Source organism: Oryzias latipes, chromosome 14 (genome assembly GCF_053564925.1).
Source record: "Oryzias latipes strain Hd-rR chromosome 14, Olatipes_Hd-rR_3.1".
NCBI classification, from domain to species: domain Eukaryota; kingdom Metazoa; phylum Chordata; class Actinopteri; order Beloniformes; family Adrianichthyidae; genus Oryzias; species Oryzias latipes.
This window is the reverse complement of record NC_136250.1, coordinates 30097562-30120602: the sequence shown is the minus strand read 5'-3', so window position 1 is coordinate 30120602 and position 23041 is coordinate 30097562. Positions and strand designations below refer to the sequence as shown.

The window sequence follows — 23041 nt, the reverse complement described above, 5'->3', positions numbered from 1 at the left end:
AAAATATGGTTGATTTTGTGCATAAAACTTGTATCTTGTCACAGACCTTAGTCACAACTGTGTGTGACAAATGGTCAAACCGGTCCTGGTCACGCCGGTGCCCTGTCATAGTAAAAAACATATACAACATGTGAAGGTAAGGGGTAAGTCAGCGAGACGCAGGCGAGACATTCAGACTGTTCATTTTTTTAAACCCCCCAAATCCTGTGAAATGTACAAGGAGCCCGTTAAAGCTGTTCACGTGATACGTGCGCGCTCCTTGCTGCAGCCTGACTGCTAGAAATGAGGACAATCAGAGTGCAGTTTGTGTAGACATCCTACAGTCACTTGCGTATCACGTACACATCCCAGACCATTTGTCTGTAAAGAGCCAGTACTTGCAGCTTACTAACGACTAGAGTGTGTTGTAAGGACACCGCAAGACAGCACCACCCGTAAGCCTTACGAAGACTTCATGATACCCTTACCACGCGCCTGACAATGGTACGTTCCGTATTATTGACCCTTAAGGCGGCGTACGAACCTGCGCTTCCACATAGAAGGCCGCTCCTCTCTACGCCCCACAATGGGTCCAGACAACCCCAGAACCTGCAGTTCTGTACCATACGGGTGCATGTGGCTAAGGCTTCATGTTTTCCGTATTGTTAGACTAATCATAGTTGATCTTTAACCATCTGAAATCTCTCTCAGATCAACCATAAGAGAACAATTAGAGGTCTCGAGTTTAAACCCATGTCCCTCTTTTTTGTCCCAGGCCAAACATGTAAAGCATTCTCTTAATCAGTCTGCCCTGGTTGAATAAAGGTAGGTCAAAACTATTACTGATTCATAACACACAAAGTCATTCAATTTTGTATAAAAAACATCTTTTGAGAACATTTTTCATGGGAAGGTTCTTCACTGAGGGTGGATTTGGTTTCTTTTAGATAATCTCATTGTCTCTGTCTTTCCCTCCATCTCATTGTCTCTCTATCAGCAGTTTGTTTCATCTCAGATACTTTCCTCAACAGGAAACAGAGCTCCCCCTCAACCCCATTAGGGACCAGTGTCCAGTTACATTAATGTGGGCGCTTCTATGCCTGCACATTGTCTCGCTGGATCTCGCTGTAGCCTGGATCTTGCTGAGTAAGGGCACAGACCAAAAAGATAGAAAGACACAAAAGAAGGTACACATACACACCTACATGCACATGAAAGAGCATCCCCATGCGCACAAATGATGAAGTTCATGTTACACTTCTGCAGCAATTTCAGCTTTTTATTCACCTGCCAATGTCACCGTCTTTGTGGCGCAAACGACGTGTAAGAATGTGGGTCTGTAAGGAAGGGACATGGAGTTTTTAAAAGTCATCAAGTGTTTGGTTTGCTAATGTTACATCATTTCTAGATGACTAGACATCTTTTATTTCTTTGTCATGTGCACAGCTTTCACTGAGAATGAAAACACTGAAAGCACAGACGAGACGGCGCACCTTAACATGATTAACAAATCTAGTGCATTCATCGGAATAATTGCCTTTTCTTTTTTTCTTTTGTAGCTTTTTCCCCTTTGTGTTTGCAGTGCGAGTAACAAAAAGTGGATTTTTATAGTTAGGAAGTATATAATAAAGGCACAGGTTGTAACAAATGGAAAATTCAAATTCCACTTAATTCAATACAAGTCTCACACATGTCAGCAAAAAATGAGGTTTTGCTGCAATACTGCAATAAAATACTAGGGGTGTGGCCTTCAACAAGTTTACTCCGGATTGGTTAGAGTGGTTGCCATAGAAACATAGGTTAAGACAGAATCGGACTAATCACTGCTTACCAACGCCATTGGGCTCCAAAATGGAGGTGTCTGTATGGCAAAAGAAAAAGACGCCTAAAATGGTTGGAGCTGGAAGTAACAAAAGTTCTTCGGCTGACGTCACACTGACTCACTCCAGTTCTCAGATACAGACAAAGAATTTAATGAAACCAAAAAAGGTTCACACAACAAATCTTGAGTTTTTTTTGTCCTTGATTCAGTTTCCAAGAGCCAGATTTTATGAAAATTGTTTGACAACTTTATGAAGTGTTGGTGATGTTGATCTTTTCAGAAAGGACGGATTAAGATTTTACCCTTTTATTTATCTAGCAAGCAAAACAAGTTTTTTAGTGGACTGTTAAAATTCAAGACCCTTTGGGCGTAAATGACAGTCTGTGATGAGTAGTCAACTGAGATTTTTTAAAATGTTATTCTGCAAAAATTAAAGCAATAGTTTTTGCAGAATAGACCCAAAAAAAGTGACGCCTATGCTACTAGCACAATATTCCAACCTCACAGTTGACAACGCTTAGAGTTCAGTTTGAAAAAAAAAATGTTTGTGGCGATTTTTGGGTTTTGGTGGTACAGAAAGGTTACTAATAAGAAAAACAAGAACCAGGAACAGAGGCCATTTCCTGATAAAGCATCTCTGTAGAGCATCACAATCAGACTAAAACAGAACAACAAACAAACAAACAAACGAACAAAACTCTTCTGTAAGAAACACAAAAAGAGACATTAGTGAGTGACTGCAGCCAATCGCATGTGAGGTGAAGGCAGAAAGTCTGGGTCCATGGAAGCTAACAGAAACACATACAGTCATCTCATTGAGTTAAAGGATTTTTTTGTTTCCTTATTTCTGATCATTTAATGACTAAAATACTATTTTTTTCCATTTTATTTTGCAGCATTTGCAGCAGTTTTAATTCCTATTAAAGAGGAACTGCTCTGTGGTTGTTGGTCCAACATCTCAATGATGTAACAGAGCAACTTTTGACATGAAGTTCAGGTGCCTCTTTGTGGCAAACGCACACAAACCCGTTCCTGATTCTGAGGGAAGTCTGGTCCAACGAGAGCAGCTGTGCTCAAACTGTGGAAAAAAAAATCATGCAAGACAGGTGTTTGTGAAGAAATGGGAGGGGGGGCTTTGCTGTTTTGACTACAAGTTTTGCCCCCTTCAGTTTGCTCGGCTGAAATGAAGCGAGTCTGGGGATGGAGGGGGTGGAGTCAGCCAGAGGAAGGGAGGAGGAGGCTGACAGTGGCGTGCCTGTGGGAGGGAGGGGGAGAAAGAGAGCATGCAGCTCTCAGTCATTCATCTTTGGGGGAGACGAGGGGAAACTACAACAGAGAGGAGGAAGGAAGACGCTTCAAGCAGAAAAGAGGAAGATTTTCCAAACCTTTCACTCCAGAGCTTCACTTGTTCTTCCGTCTCAGAAGCCCAGCAGCTAAAAGCAGAGCTTCCACCTCTCTCTGATAAGTTTATCTTCAGCTTTCAGAGAAAAAGAAGAGGAAAAAAAAAAAAGAGTCTTTTGGTCCATCAACGCCAGAACTAGCTTTCAACTTAAAGTGTGGGAGTGGAACTTCTCTGCTGCAACCTGCATTAAATGACGGCTTCCCTCTATTTGGGGAGGTGGAGGAGGTGACCTGAAGAGGAAGCACCGGGATCCCTGGGGCTCCTGGAGGAGGAGGGGGACACTTAACGCTGAGAAAGAGCATCCTACCGGGCTCTTCACGTCCCCTCAGACGGAAGGACCCACTATAGGAACAACCCCAACAGTAGTTCACCCTGAGGGATTTAACAGAAGCAGCATCCGGGACGCTCCAGCACAGCGCTGCAGAATGGATCTCCAACCAATCAGAGGTGAGCATAAATGAATCCAGCAGACATTTGATCTGCTGATCGGCTATTGATGATGGGTCTGACCTTGGAATGACCAAACTTCCGCTGGCATTTTTGATCAAATAAGGAATTGTTTACCTGCAGACGGACGGGTTCTTCTTCAAAAGCATTGCACAGCTGCACATGTTTACTTAAATTAGTTTGACTTTTTGAAGGAGGAAATCAAAGTTTTTCATTCAAGAATTAACTTTATTTGCTGAATTTCAGTTGAAGTTTGGCCCAAACGTTGGAAAGCTTGCTTCATTGTGTAAAAGAAGTAGAGAACAGCCTTGAATCTTGCCAATCAGCGATGTTTTCTCTCTTTTTTTTAAGGAGCAAAGAAGTGAGCTCCAAAGTAGTTTAGAAAAGTTTAAAACCGTAGAGTTTAGAGTTCAGAAATCAAGAGTAATCCATTAGAACTGTTGAAGTCATGACAGGAAATCAATGGAACCTAAAATACAGAAAACATCTTCCTGTTTTTTTCTGTTTAAAAACCGTTCGATAATCTGCAGTTAACTTCATTTGCTTTGATTTGTTACTGTAATTTAATCCCTAATCTAACTTTCTTCAATCACAGGATGGATTTTTGCCATACATGGAAATCAAATCTGTCTTTTTCCGCCCCGTCCACTCAGATTAAAGCAGGGAGTTGGTTGGCTTCAAAGCCTCGGATCCCATCAGTTTAACGTACGAACAAACACAACAGGAGTAAAAAAAAAAAAAAAAGAAAAGAAAGTGGTGTTTGAGCAGCTCTGGTGGGGACTGTGTGGGACTGGGATTGATTGTCCTCAAGGTCGGATGTAGAACGTCAATATCCATCTCCACTGGGGTGGGTCTAGGGGGCGGGTGGATGGGAGAGCGACAGGAGGGAGGAGCAGAGGGACCGACCGGATGGGGGGGGCAGAGGAATATGGCTGATACATGAACAAATGCGGAAATGCTGAATGTGTGGAGGGAGGGAGGGAGGAAGAGGATGAATGAGGGTTGAACGACGTTTCTAATGTCACAGCAGAACCACTAATGCAGCAGCTAATGCTCTACAAAAACCACAAATCCCAGCACTAATACTGCAGGAGCAGAACAGGAAAACCGCTCTCTGAATGGGATTTTGGTTTATTTTCCTTAACAGCAGCAAATATCAAAGCAGAACATCAGAAAACTCCAACATAGAAGACGTTTTTGCATCGTTAGGAACCACTTGAGCATTTAGCGTTCAGGCTTTTGGTGACATCATTCATCTTCACTATGTTGAAATACCCTCCAAAATCGATCACATGCAAGAGTTTAAGAGATTCATAGGTGTACATTGACCAGAAAACCAACCCCTGTGGAGCAGGACTCTCCTGTCAAACGTTAGAATAACCTCCCGCCTGCGTACGTTTTAGAATCCAGCTGGCCTTGATGGCTCAATCTTGACATCTGATTGGCTGATTCAACATCTGCCGCTGCTGCTTGCAGCACCAGGCAGCCTGCTTCCTGGATTCAGAAGGCCTCAGGCAGATTTCATTGAACCTAGCAACCCAAACGACCTGAAATATCATTGGACAAAAGCTCTCCCATAATATACAACACTTCCAAAAAGAGGACGGCCTATAAAGAATATTTGCCTTAGAAAAATGTAAAGTGATTTCACTAAATATCATAAAAAGTAGAACTATAAATGTATCTTCTAAATAACTTTTGGCCAGCAGAAAAAGCCTTGGATGTCCTGATAACCTACAAAAAAGCTTAAAACAAATTTTGTACTAGGATTTTGTATACACTTCTTTTATTTTGAAAGGGAGCAATGCAATTACTTACATTTAAAGTAATAGAATTTTACAGTCAAACATTATGTTTAAAGCACTTTGGTCATTTTAAGTTCTCTTTCAGTTATTCCATCTTTGTGGACCATCTTGGCACAAATTCAAACATCTTAAAAAGCAATTTAAATGATTAAAAAAAAAACTTGTTCACTGTTTCTTTTTAGGTAAAAATATTTGTCAAAAGTTCATAAAAACATAGTCATGAAGCTCAGCTAAAGGCCACATGGATGCATAATCTGTGTTTTTTTTTCCATCTCGGGTCAGAAGGATTATTGTGAGGAGCAATCATGGTCTGGATGTCATGAGCAGAACCTGACAGGGTTCTTGTCCTTCACCCAAAAACCAAACTTTAAAATAAAGTGAGTTTGTCCTAATTCGTGTTCGCCTCCATCTGGACATCAGGACGTGGTTGTTGGTCGAATAAAACAGATCGTAATAGCTTAAAAGCTTTCAGGAGAGACTGATAGCATCTTGGCTGTTTGATTTGATGCATTAGATGATACATTTCTTAGTTTCTTCCATCTAATAAAAACTGTTTTTGTTGCATTAATTTACCCACATGTCTCTGTGAAGCTGCTGAAGTTGGTAAATTTCACAACCACCGCTTGTTTTCAAGGTTTTCATTCATGTCCATTTTTCTGCCTTTGGCCGCCACTTCCTGTCCTTTTTCGCTGCTGCCCTGCCTGGATGCGCTGCTCTGCAGTGTCTATTTCAGTCTTTCCGTTGGGGTCACATTCAGCACATCCGGTGTCTCATCCAGTTTACTGTCATCCAATCAGGCTCTGCTCCCTGGGGGCATCGGCAGGAAACCCCCCGGGCATTCTCGCCGAACAGGCACACAGCTTAGCCGCCAGAAAAATCTGCTCCTCTGTGGTCAAGTGTTTTGACCTCATAAATCTGATGGTGTGAATGCTCTCAAACTCGCCGTGGGACTTCTGTCCGTCACTGAAATGCACACAAATGAGCTGCAAAGCCAAGTTTCTTCTATGAGAACAAAAGAGATTTGAAAAACTTTTGATGACTTTGAGGAACAGTCATTTAAAAAAACACACCAAAAAAGGCGTTTGAAGCAGATTAATGAACCTTATTGCCTTTTTATTGTGTCCATATAAACAACAGTTTTGTGGAGAAGTTCAGCGTTTTCTGCACAACAAATCTCATCTCAGATTAGTCAAACAAGATGAAGATATTTTCAAACGGAGGAGTGAGGCAGGTTTGTGCGTGGATGAAGGTTCAAAACCATCTGTGGCCGTCTGGAGCTAAATGTGATGTTTGAGGAGGACGAGCGCAGACTTTGATGCAACATTTGTGAAACTGTTCATTGCGTGTCCTTCCACAGAAATGTGCTCATTTGTGAATTTTCCTCTCAGTTGTGTCCTAAAGATGAACTCAACATTCACTGGAAGCAGACTTCAGCTACAACCACTTTCATGAACACAGTCGCAAATAAGACTGCATGTCGTCATTTAATGAGTGCTGCTTTACGCCTTCAGAATGGAAGTTTGGAAGCTTCACAACACTAACCTATTATTGTCTGCATTTTAAGTATTCTGCTTGATTAATATCAAATTTTTGGCCCAGAATAAAACGTCTCAGTTGTTTATTGGGACAGATTTCGTTCAGGTTGATTAAAGCAGATCATTCTTTTGATAATACTTGAAAATGTAACAAGCTAACACTTGTTGGTAGAAAGTGGATAGTATCAGGACAGTTGTGTTCTGCTCTCAGTAGGACATCCTGCATCACTCAGCCTCTAATATTTCAGAAAAAAAGAGCTTGAGATGGTCCTGCTACACTTAAAAGACAGAAGTAAAGTAACTAACATACCACAGACAGTGAAATGGATTATATTATATCTGGATATATTAATTTCAGTTTTTCTCCACTGGAAAAACGTTGCTTATGGCATTTCACTGCTGCCATTAATTGAACGAGCTCAAAGATAAACTGAGCGAGTGTATTCAGGAACTGACTTTACTGGGTAACTTTACTGGGGAAATATACATGTATACTTTAGTAAGCCTGAGACAGAGCTAATACGCAACCCAAAGTACAGGAAGCGTGTGCGGTTATGCTAACAATGGAGCAGCATCTTACCCACGCAGTATAAAATGAATCTTCGTTTTACTGCTTCATTTTCTTTTGTATCGCTAATTAAATACGGACATGTTGGTTAATCATTACTACTTCGGGCTTTTAAACTATATTTACCTAATAAAGTGATTTTCAAATGAAAAACTTGCAGCCAAAAAAACCCGCTAAACTTTCCTACCTTGTTCTTGGCCGTTCGTCACCGTTTTAATCCAAGTTACATTTTTTTTTATTAAAGCCTCTAAAAAATAAAAAGTCCCGCCCCATTGCCCGGATTTGACCTGCAAAGTCCGGCCAATCAGATCGACCAGAAAGGTTACCACCCCCAAGTGACAAACACACCCCTGAACACTGCTAGCAAACGCAGCGAGCGCGCAGGAGCGCTGCTCAGTTAGGATTGCAACCGTGCAGTTGTTAGTCTCGTTCACTCAGTTCATGAATACAATCGCTTAGATTTTAGTTAGACTCCTTTTTTTGCTTTTGGTTCAGTTTAAAGGCTTAGGATGAACTCCTCTCATGCATTTTTTGATGCAGCAATATAAAAAGATGTAAACAATCAGGCTTTGTATTCCATCATTTAATGCATTTGTTCCAGAAGGTGTATACAATACATGTCCTATTAAGCATCATTTCAGACAGAAAGTTCACCTCTCACTGCTGGTTTTTGTTCAGATGATGAAGCAGAAGTTTGGTTCAAAGAAACACTCAAATAACCACAGTTTGTCAGACTTTTAATGAAAGGTTTTTTAAATAAAACTTAACAAATTTAGGACAGTTATTGTTGTTTTTCTTTGCTTTTCCATAGAGTTCTGTGTACAACTTTTTATTGACTTTTAATTTGAAAAACCTGAAGCTAAAGTCTGAGTTAAGAAGCTGGTGGTAAAAATAAATAAATAAATAAAAGCAACACAGAAATTTCAGACCATAAAATTCACAGAAATGCATGAGTAGGGAGTATGTGGAAGTGCAGTGGAGGTAACAGAGGGAGGTAGAGGGTTAGAGGAGAAGACAGGAAACGAGCAACCCCTCCTCATTCCTGGGGTCAGTTTTAAAATAGCCTGAAACCATGATGTCATCTGGGAGAGGTGCAGCGAGCGATGCTCCATCCATTACGGGCCATTGATCATTAGCAGGTTAATGCCAGACTCAGGAAGGTAGTCATGGGCAGGAATGGGGGGTGGGGGGCAGTTTAGACCCCAGGTTTCTAACATTTCTGTCCAAAGAAAAACAAAAAAAAAATCAAGGAGGAGGAGAAACCCATCTGCAATGTAATGATGGGTAGTTTACAGTAAATGCATCCTGTTACCCTTGTGCTATCCTAGACACTTTAACATTGGGAGCTGGGTCATCTAGACCCACTAGACAGTGCTCTGAACCTTTTTTCTTCAATGATTTGTGATCTTCACTGGTGTCCATGGATTACATGAAATCTTTCCACCTTTATCCACCTTTCTCATGGTAGAGAGAACACGTCAATGGAATGGGGGGGGTCATCTAAGATAGCACAAGGGTTAACATCTGCAGTCGACTACATTATTTGAAACAAGTTTGGTTTTATTTACATTTTTTGAACTTTTCGTGAACAAATTTCAGAGTTTTGTTCCGTCTCTGATTACGTCTACGCGCAAAACGATTACTCACATCATGAAAGGGTTTTCTAAAAGGCGGGAAAAAATATAGATTTAGCAAAAAAAAGTAGAAAATCTAAAGAAGTTCAGGAAAAAGGATGTCAGATAAAAATTAAACAACAAAGCTAAGAGTGAAAATAATAAGAATATGATTTCTTAAATTAAATAAATAAAGTGGAATAAATTAAAAAGGCTAAAACACCACACTCACTGGAAAAAGAGCAGAACATCTGAAAAAATTCTAAAATAAAATAAGTCATAATAAAAAATAAATCTAATTTAACTAGCAATGTCAAAATACCTAACAGCCTATATCATACTTTTCTTAAGTCTTTTTAAGTAAACTACATTATATCCGTATATACATATACATATATATATATATATGATCAAATATTTCCTTTGGAACACTAAAGAACGATTGTTTAATGAAATATGACTAAATATAAATAAGACGACCTGATCTCTGAGGCTCCACCTTTCTCTCGTTGTGGGTCCCGCCCATTTCATGACGTCAACTTAGAGTCTGTGTTTGGCCCACGAAAAACAAACAACATCCAAAGATGGATGTGCATATTGTGCATAGAAAAGGAACGCCTGGGGGCGGGGCAAACTTCTCACTTTGTGATGTCACAATGCGAAGACCCACAGGTTTTGGTGGGTTGGGAGGGGCTGGTGCTCAGAGGGCAATAGAGGAATTCTCAGAAAACCGTGAACGCCAGGCAGTTTGTCATAGGTCATCGTCATCACAGCAACATTGTCTGATTGACAGGCCCTGCTGTCAATCAAGAGAAGGATGTGTTCACAAAAATTGGAAACCGCAGAACAGAAAAAAAACAGAAAAGAGTAGCAGATAGGCTGCTGAAATATTCTGACACAAAAGGTTCATTTTCTACTTTACATTAAAACATATTACTAATTCAAAGGAGTAAAACAATGCACTGCAATGCCTAACACTTGCAAACAATTGCAGTAATAAAGGGTTATTTTTGGAACTAAACATTTTAAATCCATCAAAAAGCTTCAAAATTGTTTACTACTTGTTATTAAAACTTTGAATTGATGTAGGATGTCAGTAAACTGGATTATACATGTTTATCATTTTAGACCAGCTGTCAATGAAATCCACATTTACTAAAGATTTCAAACTTTCTCTGCAGTTTTTCAATAGAAATTCAAACACATTTTAATAATCAAAAGCAAAATGAGCTAAATGTTTTGATGTTGAATTGTTTTTTAGCTTGAATTGTGTTTAGAAGTTAACATGAACGAAATGAACGAAAGTAGGAGTTTGAACTGACCACCTCGCAGGAGCGGAACTGTTTAGGGAGCGTTCCCTGCATGCGTTTTTGTTGAAAAGAGTGAAAGTGGAGGAGTGTGCATTTGTGTGCATGTTCTGGAGCACAGGCTCAGTCATCAGTGATACTCCCTCAGCTCTGAGCGCCATCCTCAGATTACCGCTGACGGCCTCTTTAAACAACACTTCTCTTTCACTTTTGCTGCTCGTTTTGTTTCACAGATTTACATTTCAATCCGACACGTAACATGTTTGTGTCTTTGATAGCTCCTAATTTATGCTCAAACTGCATCGCATTTTTCAGGAAGAGTCAAAACAAAAGCGAGAGGCGTCCCTCTCGCTTCCTGGACTTTAAGCCAGATGGACCGTGTTCTAGCAAAGAAAAAATAAAGACACCCCCCTGCACAGCCGGTAACATCAGTCAGGATTTAACCCCTTAACCTCTAAACAGACAGTGTAAAATCGAAATAGCATTTCAGTTAACAAAGACAACAGGAAAAATGAGCCGTTTTAAGCATTGATTTATTAGTTATGGAGTCAGAAAGAGTGAGGTTGGCCTATAAAGTAGTATTATAGACTGAAGTACGGTGGTCAGAAACTTAAAGAAATATCTTATGTCAGAAGATGTCACCATGCTGAAGAACTTCCTGTTGAAAAGGTAGACAAATGTCATCATCAAATTGGGGGTGTCCCATAATATCCACCTTTTCCGGTTTTTGTGATTTTGCTTCCTTTTTTTTTAAATTTCATTTTTATTTCAGTTTTCCGAAACATTTTTTTTTTATTATTTATTTATTTATTTATTTTTTTTTAATTGTCGTTGTGAACTTTAACGTTTTGTTTTGAGGGATTTGTTGATGTGATTTGCTCTTCAGGGCCTCCGTACTGATATGTAGAAACATGGCTTAAAATAAAAGCTTTCCAGTGAACATTTGACCACAATTTATTTGTCAAAATAAAAAAATGTATGGAATCAACTAAAGCAAAGATGTCTGGCTGTGTTGCGGTGCATTATTCCTGTAAAAAGACAAATCAGGACTTTCTCTCCCATGCTTTCATATTTGAACAGGTCATAAAATAATAACGCACGGTGGCGCAGTGGTTAGCGCTCTTGCCTCACAGCAAGAAGGCCCCTGGTTCAAGTCCCGGCTGGGGGACATGAAAAAACACAACATCAATGGGGGACCTTTCTGTGTGGAGTTTGCATGTTCTCCCCGTGTATGCGTGGGTTTTCTCCGGGGTCTCCGGCTTCCTCCCAAAAACATGCTTCATAGGTTAATTGGCAACTCTAAATTGTCCATAGGTGTGAGTGTGAGAGTGAATGGATGTGTGATTGTGGATGTTCTACCCTGTGACAGACTGGCGACCAGTCCAGGGCATCCCCTGCCTACGCCCAAGTAGCCGGGATAGGCTCCGGCAGCCCTGTGACCCTGAAAGGGACAAAGCGGTACAGAAAGTGAATGAAAAATGAATAAAATAATAACAGCAGACCATGTTTTTTTATTTTTAGTAGTAAATTGAATTTTGTTTTTACAATAGAGAGTTCTAGTATAGTACTAGTGAAATATAAACCCCTGGTGGTTATTTAGTGAACACTGTTCACTAAATAACCACCGAGCTATTTTAGCTTGTTGGTTATTTGGCTATTTCATTCTAGCTATTTTGACTTTATCACAGTATTTTTATTTCTCTTTGTGAATGCAAAACTACATGAAGCAAAAGTTAATGGGGAAACACGGGAATCTTACTTTTATTAGTATTCTGACTACATTTTCTTTAAGCACTAAAAAGATTTGTTTGCATTTCTGCTCATGTTTTTTGATCGTTTATCATCTTGATGACTGTAACCCTTGTTCTATCCTAGGCACTTTAACATTGGGAGTTGGGTCATCTAGACCCACTAGACAGTGCTCTGAACCTTTTTTCTTCAATGATTTGTGATCTTCACTGGTGTCCATGGATTACATGAAATCTTTCCACCTTTATCCACCTTTGTCATGGTAGGGAGAACACGTCACTGGAAGGGGGGGGGTCATTTAAGATAGCACAAGGGTTAAACAAACCAACTTTAGCACCTTACATGGCTGCTTGGACTCTTGTCAGACTTTTATTTTTAGAATTTATCTCATTCACACATTCGGATTTGTAAACAATATTTCAGTTTTATTTCATTTTCCATCTTGAACTTCTGTCAAAATAGTCAAAGGAGAATTCTGAAAATTTGTACCAATTAAGTTTTATTAAAAAAGATATTTCTAAAAAAGGAAACTGAGGAATTTGTTGTGTTTGGTAGAAGGATGTAAATGGTCTTTTTTTGATAAAGATAGTGATAAGGAGACAGAACTATAATAAGAGTTTTAGACTTCTCACTGCTTTTTTCCAATCATGAAGATGTGTGGCCTTATGTTGTGTACTGAACATTTTATTGTTATGTGGTATTAGTCATGAAAGGAACAAAAAGAAACAACATTTCCGACAGTTTTTGAGCTAAATAGCAGTGCAGATGCATCCTAGTTCAGGGTACTGTGGGACCTTTCTGTGTCTACTATGGCTTATTGTACTATTAAACTTCAGAACTATTAGTTAATGCCTCCAGAGACTTGAACTACTTTAAAATTTGGGACTTGACTCAATACAACAACAAAAAAAAGAATATAAAATAGTCCCTCTTCTTCCTTTTAGAAGTACTTTTCGTCGATACCTGTTCCTGTGTTTTGACGTACTAATATAGAAAAGAAGTGAAATATCCTTCTGTCATGAACCGTCCTTTTTGAATTAAGCCTTTTGTGATGTTTTAATTGGGAAAAAACAACAAAAAAACCCTCTGATAATGGCTGCAGATCATCCCCCCCAGCCTTTTACTGGAAGATGTATCCATGGAAACCACATTTGGGAAGTGAGCTACCCACAACCCTAACACACTGGGATGCATAAAACAGCAAACATGTGGCATAAACACACACACAGCTGCACTTGCAATATGAGAGGGGAAGATGCTGCCCGCCCCACCCTGCTACATCCTTTAACGCACAGACACCCAACGCCAATCCCAGTTCCTGTTGCGATTGGACTGAGAAGACTCAGAGGCTGACCAAGCTGCAGAGAGGAAGTTGATTTAAGGTCATGTGTTCATGATGCAAGCATGTTTAACACCAAAGAGTTGGTTTTAATGACGTTTTTGTGAATGAGCTTCGTTTGCATTAGGACGAAGGAAAACCGTGTCAAAGTTTTCTCAAAGGTCAACGTTCCTAACAAGTGGCAGCTGCGTTTGCTCGGCGCAGTGGATCGCAACGGTTTGAAGTAAATATGAGGTCATGGAAATGAACCGCAGACCTTTTTCTTCTTAGCAATTAGATGGACTGATAGGCAAGCAGACAATGAGTGAACAGAAGCCACCATTCTGTCTGATGTGATTAGTTGCCAGGACCTCTCCCGTTTTCTCAGACTAATTTGAAAAATGCATCCTCCTCGAGCTAACCTGGCCCTTCTTTATCTGCTGCTTTATGGCTGGACCCGGATGGATGGATGGATCGGGGGTCCGGAAGTGCTTAGTAAAGCACTTTTCATCCAAAAAAAACAAAAAAAGCTCTCCTTAAGGAAGATTTTAAAAGATTGAAAGCTTACAAGAAGCAAAAACCTTTGTTATATATATACACACACACAAACATTTTTTCTTCGGTCAGTGGACAAAAAACCCAAATTTGTGCCTCCATCCCTTCTTTAATGGTACCATTGGAACAGGGAAATCCAAAGGACTGGGATGGTTCATTTCAGCATAAATTTTACAAACATTGGAATGTATTTGTCAAACTAACAGCATAAATGAATCCTTTTGTGAACTCTGACCTATGAGGAGCATTCAACGTAGAAAATGTAAAAAGAATATGGAGGTTACAGCTTTTTGTGTCCAGATTGCTTTTTAAAATCGTTTTAATGTCACTTTGGCAAAAGTGCAATGACAGGAAGCACAAAAGTATTTAAAAAAATACTTTAATTAAAGACAAAAATAAGACAACAAAATCTAGCAGCTGAAGTCTATTGTTTGGGTAAAAGCCACCATACTAAATCCATCCCATTTCGCAAAGTATAAGCTACTTCATCATTGTTACCAAGGCAACTTGATAAACAAAACATCGGGTCAAAAAATAAAATAAAAATAAAAAACTGCATTTTTGGCGTGAATATTCAGATATTTGGACATTTTAGAAATTATATATATATATATATATATATATATATATATATATATATATATATATATATACTATTAGGAACTCCAATAACCAATAACTGTTAAATAAACTTAAATATGTCACACCAAGAAGGAAATAACACATAACAGACAACCTGATGAGAAAGCACTGAAAACCAGGCACCTAAATACACTGAGGGGTAATTAACTGGAATGGAGACAGCTGTGGATGATTATCAACTAGAACATGGTGTGACTGGAAGGACGGAACGCACAAAATGCGACAAAAACCAAGAAAACCTAACAGAAAAGAAACCAAGGGGTAAAATCTTTCAGGAAACCACCAAAATATCATCTGGTTAGAGGTGTCAATAATATACTTTTCTCCACAGACTTGAACATACGTTAAAAATATATATATATATATAAAAAATATATATGTATATGTATGTATGTCTTGGATTACTATTTTTTCACTAAAGTGACGAGCAGGGTTCAGTGACCTGCTGTGGAAAACAAAGTTGAAGAGACCAGGACTGTTTAGGTGCTGCAGGGTTGATGGTTTACCACAAACCCAGACAGGAACTGGGTTAAAAGAAGTCTTTAGCATTAACTTTATGGACATATATAAGGCTAAATAAATGTATTTTGTATTAGCTTAATATCAGTTTTACCTGTTGTTTTATGGAGTGATTGTTGTGCCATTATTCTAAGCGCAACGCTAACTGTTTAGAGCGTAAAACTTTAACAATTTTGTGTGCGCAAAAATGATTTTGCATTCAATACAGAAAAATGCCTTTGAAAGTCAAAAATGCGTGCACATAAAAGAATTTTCACAGGAGAGAAATTCTATCTACTCTGTGCTCAGAACAGAGCAGGGCATGGCGTTACCACGTAACCACCAAGTTAAGATTGTTTTTTTAAAAGGCTATAACAATGAATAAGCTCTTATGTCACTGCTCTTTGATGAATCTTTGATCTAAAGTTCTTTACACATTAACAGCTTTAGAATGAGTGATCCAAAAAACTGTTTATTTTACTAATAGGACAAGTGCTCATATCCCTTTACCCCTTAAACAGCAGAGATGTTGCCATGTCACCTACCCTAACCATCAACTCATCACACGATCAACATCACTCAGCTTATTCTGACGTGGAAAATATATAGACTTTTCTCTGCAATAGAATCATAGGATGTACATTGATTGCATGAACACTTCTTCTCAAAGTGTTGCATATCAGCGCAAAGCTGCTTTTCTCCTCTTCAGAATCTGCTGGAATTATGTTAATTGCGTAAACGGTTGAAGACTTAGAGAATCAGAAGAATGTAAACACTGGAGCTAAATCTGTGTATTCAAGGGTTAAAAAAACAGCCAGAGATGAAGGACACTAACTGACTATTGCAGTTCTTCATTTATAAAAAAATTTAAAATCAGGAAATCAGTTCCGATGCAATGTTAAGAAATAAGGAAGTACCGTCTTTCATCAGCTGCAATGAACTTTCAAGTCCCACTCTGATCATCTTTTTTCTGTTTTTATCTCTCTCAGTGGTCTTTTAATCATGATGATTCCTTTTTTGGCCTAAATCAAAGAACCGGTGTTGCCTTCTAGGACATAGTTTCCGCAGAGCGGCAGGAGTCCATTAGAGTTGGGCGGGACCGCTGGAGTGGAGCAACCTCCTTTCCCCTCCCCTTTGCTGAGAGCTCTCTGTTTCAGTAAAGCAAGGAGCTGGTGGTCCGCCCAGCGTATTTTGATCACAAATGCGACATTTTTCCAACGGCACAACCATTAAATTAACGAAATACTCAGAAATGGAATTTTTCGATTAATTTAGTTTATATATGTCTTCTCTCATCTGAACATTTTTTTTTCTGAGTTGTTCTTTAGCTTTATGCTTTATTTGCAATCTTTTTTGCGTTAGACTTGCATTGCTGCACCTATCCAGTGAAATCCTCCCTTAGCTCTTTTTTAGCCTCATATTGTAATTGATAAATGTTGGGAATTAGAAAGGACTTTATCGTCACTATGCTCCGTTTTGGAATAATCAAGTGTATTCAATGTTCTTTCTGAGCTGCTCGGCTGCACTGCCAGACGAGCGTTGCAGGTGGGATTCCTCCATGGCGGCGGCGGCAGCTGCGCTGGACAGATGCTAAATTACAGGGTTGTTCACTCTGGCTCTGGCAGGCTAATAACAGCGTTAGCTTGTGGAGCCCGAGCGGTCATGATGACATGGCGGCTGCTTGCGGGGAGTCTCTGCTGCCAAGATTCATGTTTGGCCAAGTGATGCCTAGTTTTGTGGTGCAATATGTTGCCTGCTTAACTGTCAGTCCTTTTCCTCATTATATAAGTGGGGGTTGTTGCCCCAGAGCAACTTGTAGCAATAAGTGCAGTTGGTTCGGACTGAAGGTAAGTTAGACTCAAAAAGTCAAACAGATTGAATTCATGTAGCACGTTTTTAGTGATTACTGGGTCTGATGAGTCAGAGTTGGTTGGATTGCATCAGCTCCCTCAGCAAACAGTCTTCTCAGAGTCAACTTGTGCCATAAAGGTCTTCCAAATCAATTGGGGTTGAATTGTCAACTGAATACTCCCGATCTGGACCTTTAAAGTCCCGCTGCCCCTGATTGACGCTGCTTCCTCTTTCTTTGTGTTTGCAGGAATATCTGATGTGCCGTGAGCCTTGGGAGCACTTCGCTTCAGCCCTGGCTTCCAGCCCTGCCTCTGTTCCACGGGAGCAGACCCACCTCCTTCCCTGAAATGGAGATGGACTCTGTTTTGTCGCTTGACCAGATCCGTGCCATCCGGGCCAACAATGACTATGTGGACCGACCTGTGGCGCTGGAACCGGCCTCTCAGTCTGGATTTTTTTATGCCCACGAGGACCGTTACCCTCATGGAGTTTACCCCTATTACCCCCAGCCGTCCTACCCATCAGTGCTGTCCCGCAGCCAAAGTCAGCAGCAGCACGCCTACTTTCCCCACCTGAGCCGCTCCAGCACCGTAAGCTCCTCCATGTCTCGGACCAGTGCCACCTCAGACCAGCGGCTCCTTGCCGGTTTGACGCCGTCTCACTCAGGTTCAGGTCCGGTGGTCCACGCTCAGCCTAAAGGGGAGCTGAAGCCTGGCGTGGGTAAAAGCCTGTCACGTGACGAATTTGGACTTCACCAGTTTATCTGTGAGGAGTGCGGTCGCTGTAAATGCCAGGAGTGCTGCGCCCCTCGCCGCCTGCCCTCCTGTTGGGCCTGCGGGCAGCGGTGCTTGTGCTCTGCTGAGCGTGCCGTTGAGTATGGCACGTGTCTGTGCTGCGTTAAAGGCTTATTCTATCACTGTTCTGCTCAGGACGATGAGGACAACTGTGCAGACCGACCGTGCTCCTGCACCCCTGCCCACGCCTGCGCCCGATGGAGCACAATGGCGCTGCTGGCGCTCTGCCTGCCGTGTCTCTGTTGCTACCCGTCCGCCAGGCTGTGCCTTGCTTTGTGTCAGTGCGCCCATGACCGGGCCACAAGGCCCGGCTGCAGGTGCAGCAACACCAACACTGTGTGCCGCAAGATTTCCGCCTCTAATCCTAACTCCCATCACCCCTCGCTCCGCAGCAAAGCTCTGGAGAAGCCGTTATGACAGACTTAGGGAATCCTCTTCACTCCACTGTGGCCAAAGCCACACCCCTTAACGGTTGTAACGAACAAACCTCGTGACCCACATACCTGTGTTTGACAATCCAACCACGAAGTGTTGCCTTCCCAACAAACCTTGAATTCTCCACCTCAGGAGGGACCAAAGCTTTACTGTGCCTGTTCACGTAGAAGATTCTACAAAAGACTTTCCTGCAGAAGATGGCACTGAAGAGCAACCTTAACCAAAAAGACCCCTCTGCATTCTTTGCTCAAGTCAATGCCTGACAGAATCTATTTATTTATTGTCGCTAAACCTTCTTCCTCCCCACCCAAAGAGTTCGCACAGAGAGGGGCGATGGACCAAATCAGGAAGGAAAGACGGAAGTGACGACGGTCGCTGCCAGTGCGTGCCTGTCCTGTCGAAGCACGAAATCAGAGCAAGCGTGAGGACAGAATGATTAAAACTAGCAACAACTTTGAGGAGTGTTGCACTGAGCTCAACGCCTGACTGTGACTCCAAGCATAAAGGGCATAAAACAAACCAAACTTGTATCAAAAAGAGACAGAATGAACTTCGGATGCAAGGCTCATTTGTAAAGGAAAGTCACTGTCATGTGGTGAACAATGTTTTCTCTGCCACCTCCAGCTGCGTGGGTGATTGTTTAACCAGAATGGGGGATGCATCCATTGTGATGAGGCAGCGTGCGTGTTCTCCTACTGTACAACAACCTGTGTGTGTGTGTGTGTGTGTGTGTGTGAGAGTTTGTGTGGATGTTGTTTTGTCAGCAAAAAGAAGCCTCCCTTGTCTTTATTTTTAGCAGTGCTGCTTCAGTTGAGCTAGGAGGGCCCGGTCGGGTTTCCTCTCAAAGTCAGTCTGTCGCCAACATGCCCCTCTGACTGACCTCCATCCTCTTCCTCCTCCTCCTTCGTCCAAAGAATCCACTTTTCTCAACAAAATGAACAAGTTTCTCCTTGTTACAGACCAATACTCTCCTTAGTCTAGGGTCACTTAAATGTGGTGTAAACAACAACAACAACAAGAAAAAATATGTGAACAGGAAAACGTTGTTGCTCACCTTCAGACACTTTAATCGAGAGAAAAAGTTTAATCAGAAAAAGTACAGAAATAGTAGTCAAAATTCCTTTAAGTTGTATTTTTTTTCCAAAGTAAATATCCAAAGCATCCATTTGCATTCAGTGTTAACTGCTGCCACACCTACGACATAAACATCCATGCATTTTGCAAAGGGATGTACCAATTCTGCAGTTTCATGACGACTGCATTAAATATGTGCAACGTATTATGGTCTGAGTCTCTACAGTAGACGGCTGACAGGCAAGTCTTTAGTCTTTTCAAGTCGTAAGAGTGATGCCTCATTTTGACTTAGGATGGTGCCTCAATGATACTTTGTCCTCATCACAGAATATGAAGCTTATTTTTGTCCTTTTCATTTACTTTTCCATACAAGGGCGCTTTGACAACCCTACCGTTTTTTAAATGTCTCTCCAAGACTTAAGGTAAAGAGAAAAACGTAGAAAATAATCAATAGTAAGATTTACAAAATGGCCTGTTGCTTTTGTTTTGAGGGCTTTGAGCCAAAACCAATGCTTGAAATGATGTCAGATGTTCAACCCCACCCAGTTATCTGCCGCTGGTACCCACACCAGGTAATCGGACCAAGGGCTCCAAATGGCGCTTTGGCAGAAAATATGACAAAAAAAAAAAAACAACAACAACATTTTTGTGCTTGTTCGTTTGTTTAAATTTCTTTAACTACTAAATCTGTGGATAATTCTTTTTTATTTTTTTTAAGTAATAGAAAACATTTAGTTATAGCAAAGTATATAGTCCAAAACAAAGGCTGACATAAAGTTTTGCAGCCCCTTGTGCATATTAAGACCCATCCTAATAGGTACGCACTGAAAAAAAAAAAAACAAAGTTAAAAAAGCCAACACAAACAAACACACAGAAAAAATGGACAGCAAAGATAATCCCAACAGCTCTGCAAGAACAATGGGCTCCATTCAAACAATGAATGCTCCGTCTTCAGCGGCACAGTTTAAAATGAACAGAAAGTCCAACATAAATCTATTTTAATAGTAACATGTGAAGTTTCAATGCAGGCAAGCTTTGTTTCATCTGGTGTCTAGTTCTACATTTTTTTCAGAGCTTCACACAGAACAGCATTCATGAAAACAACAGCAACAAACAAACAAACAAAAAACAGTTTTCAGATAGCTTATGTAGCTTTATAAAGGAGATATGAGAAAAATAATCTCCTAAATTGTTCCTTATTTTTCTCTTAAAGGTGGATTTATTGTGTTCAAACATGATTTGTGGAGAACAACTGCTGTAATCTCTTTTTCAAGCCTTTTCTGAACCAACCGTTAAAATGACAATCCAACGGTGCTCCAGCTGCTATTCCAAAGCATCCATACTGTATCTTCCCTCTAACGCTCAGACGGCTAAAAGCCTGGACATGCAGCTCCACTGAGGGTTGATCAGAAAGGCAATTAGCCCCATGATAGCTTCTAATGGGCCGGAGAAGACTGGAGTGTGGGAGGGAGGACAGGATGAGCTGTGGTGTTTCTCTGGCTGACGGAGATTACATATGGGAGAGAAGGATGGTCAGAGAGAGAAAAGAAAGGTGTTGGAGGAAGAGGAGGAAGAAGATGTGGATGAGACTGTGGATGTTTGGGGGGGAAAAAAACAGAAGCAAAGCTGCTTCTTTCACTGGAACGCACTGTTTTCGTAGAGAGAGGATCCTGAAAGGAGAAAAACAATACATACACAATTTTGTGAGCCCTTTGTGAGTGTTTTAACTTCTTGAGAGAGTATTTGAATGGCTTGTTTGCACGCATGAGTGAGAATGTTCCGTAAGCACAGCCATACCAATTCTGTTAAATGTTAGTTTGCTATATTTTTATATGTAAATATGGCTTGTACAATGATTTCATTTCACTCTTTCTTTCCATATGAGTAATAATGATTACAGATCTTTTACATTAATCATGAAGATTTAACATTTAATTGTCATGTTGTGACATTTCCAGGAACATTTTGGGCAACTCTGCACACAAACACTGATTTCCCTTTGACAGAATCAATATGCAAGCTCCTCAAACAGAAGGTTAAAAGGCACACCGCCCTGCTTGTCAATGCTAGCATGGTTAGATAAAACGTTGCCCTGACTGTTCCTGTGCTCATCACTTTCACATAAAATGTATTTTTGTTTTAAGCCATGCCTCACTAATGCAGAATTATCTTAAAAAGTTTGAACATTTTGGAAAATGTTCACATTTTAATTTGATCATGTATTGTTCTGTTGTGTCCTGCATGTGGCTCTGAAAGATCCTGCTTGAAAAATTAGCACAAGAGCTTTCATGTGAACCAGATTGAACTGCATTAGTGTGGACGAGGCCTTTTTCTGCTTGCAATGACACAAAAAAAGCCACTGCTTTTTGTTTTACAGTCCAGTTTCACCTGCTTTTAAATGTATATCTGCAAACTGAACTGACACAGAGGGAACCAAAAGCCTAACCCACATCCAGGAATTCTAACTTCACTGAAATATTCAGCTAGCTTACCAAAGAATGTCTGACTGTTTTACGAGGCCAACCTTGTGCTTTCAAATGTAAATACAAGCAACAATAGAAGAAGCAGAACAGAACAACCACCTCGTGCTTTGGTACATTGTTTTTCTGTGTGCACAAACCCCTAAACACTTTTAACATTCCTCCTGCCGGACCTGCACTCCTGTCAGAAATCTAATCCTGTCAAGCTGCCGGTGTAACCACTCCACTCCTCCTCTGGTGTCTTAGTAAGCAATGCTCTTGGTACAGATTGGCATCTTGTTTGTTGTAAAACAAAATAATGAGAATATATATATAAAAAAACTAAATATATATAAACATACAAATCTATGTATAAGATATATTATATACAGAACAATTTGCATTTCTCACATGCGTTTCATTGCAGTTCTTGCTTCATCAATATTTATTTCAGTGGTTGCAACAATAGTGGAAACACTGATCATGAGGTTATTTATTTTACACTGAAAAGTGGAGATGAAGAGCACTAATTTTGTCGTGTGTTTTTTCTTTCATTTGTTCCTCTCAGTGTGGTGTGACTGCTGCTGCCCTCAAGGCTACAGACAAACCAATAAAAACAAGTTTCCAAACACAACAGCGCCCAACTGCAGACTGGTTCTTTTCATAATGACCTTTGGTGGTAACGTCTGATTCACCAAGAATGAGGTTTTTATGAAATTAAAATCATTTGAAATCAATTTCTTAGGCTTTGGGACCCACCAAAAAACCAGGTGAGCCCCTTCACCTACACATGGAGGAAACAGAGATTGTTCCTAGAGTGAACGAACACAGGGGAGCACTCATCCAGGAAGTCCTGAAAGAAGCAGAAGATGTACCGGTACTCAAGGCCTCACTGGAGTTTAGGTCTGATCATGATCCAAAAGTCAGAAAGAGACTTTAATGCCTCGTACCCACCAATGCACGTTTAAGAATGCCCTCTTTTTCATGCTCTTTGTATATGGTGTTCACACTGGAGTGTTGCATCAGACGGGGTTAGACCTGGGGTGAAGTCAACAGCAGTTTTTCCCCACCCCCCACCCAATCCCCTCGCTTTACTATGTTGAGCTCATAAATAAGTAATCAAGGGTGGATCAGACTAATGGCTTCCTAAAGCAGTGAATACAAATGTATGCACACAATGTGTCTCT

The 23041-nt window shown here is 40.5% G+C and overlaps 1 protein-coding gene across 1 annotated transcript; it reads left to right on the top strand.

Annotated features, from left to right (window-relative positions):
- The first annotated feature begins 3099 nt into the window (after positions 1-3099).
- On the top strand, positions 3100-22488 carry LOC101169966 (protein sprouty homolog 2). Its single transcript, XM_023962612.2, has 2 exons — positions 3100-3650; positions 17339-22488. The coding sequence occupies exon 2, from the start codon at positions 17439-17441 to the stop codon at positions 18300-18302; it is 864 nt and encodes a 287-aa protein (XP_023818380.1). The 5' UTR covers positions 3100-3650; positions 17339-17438; the 3' UTR covers positions 18303-22488.
- Positions 22489-23041: the final 553 nt, after the last annotated feature.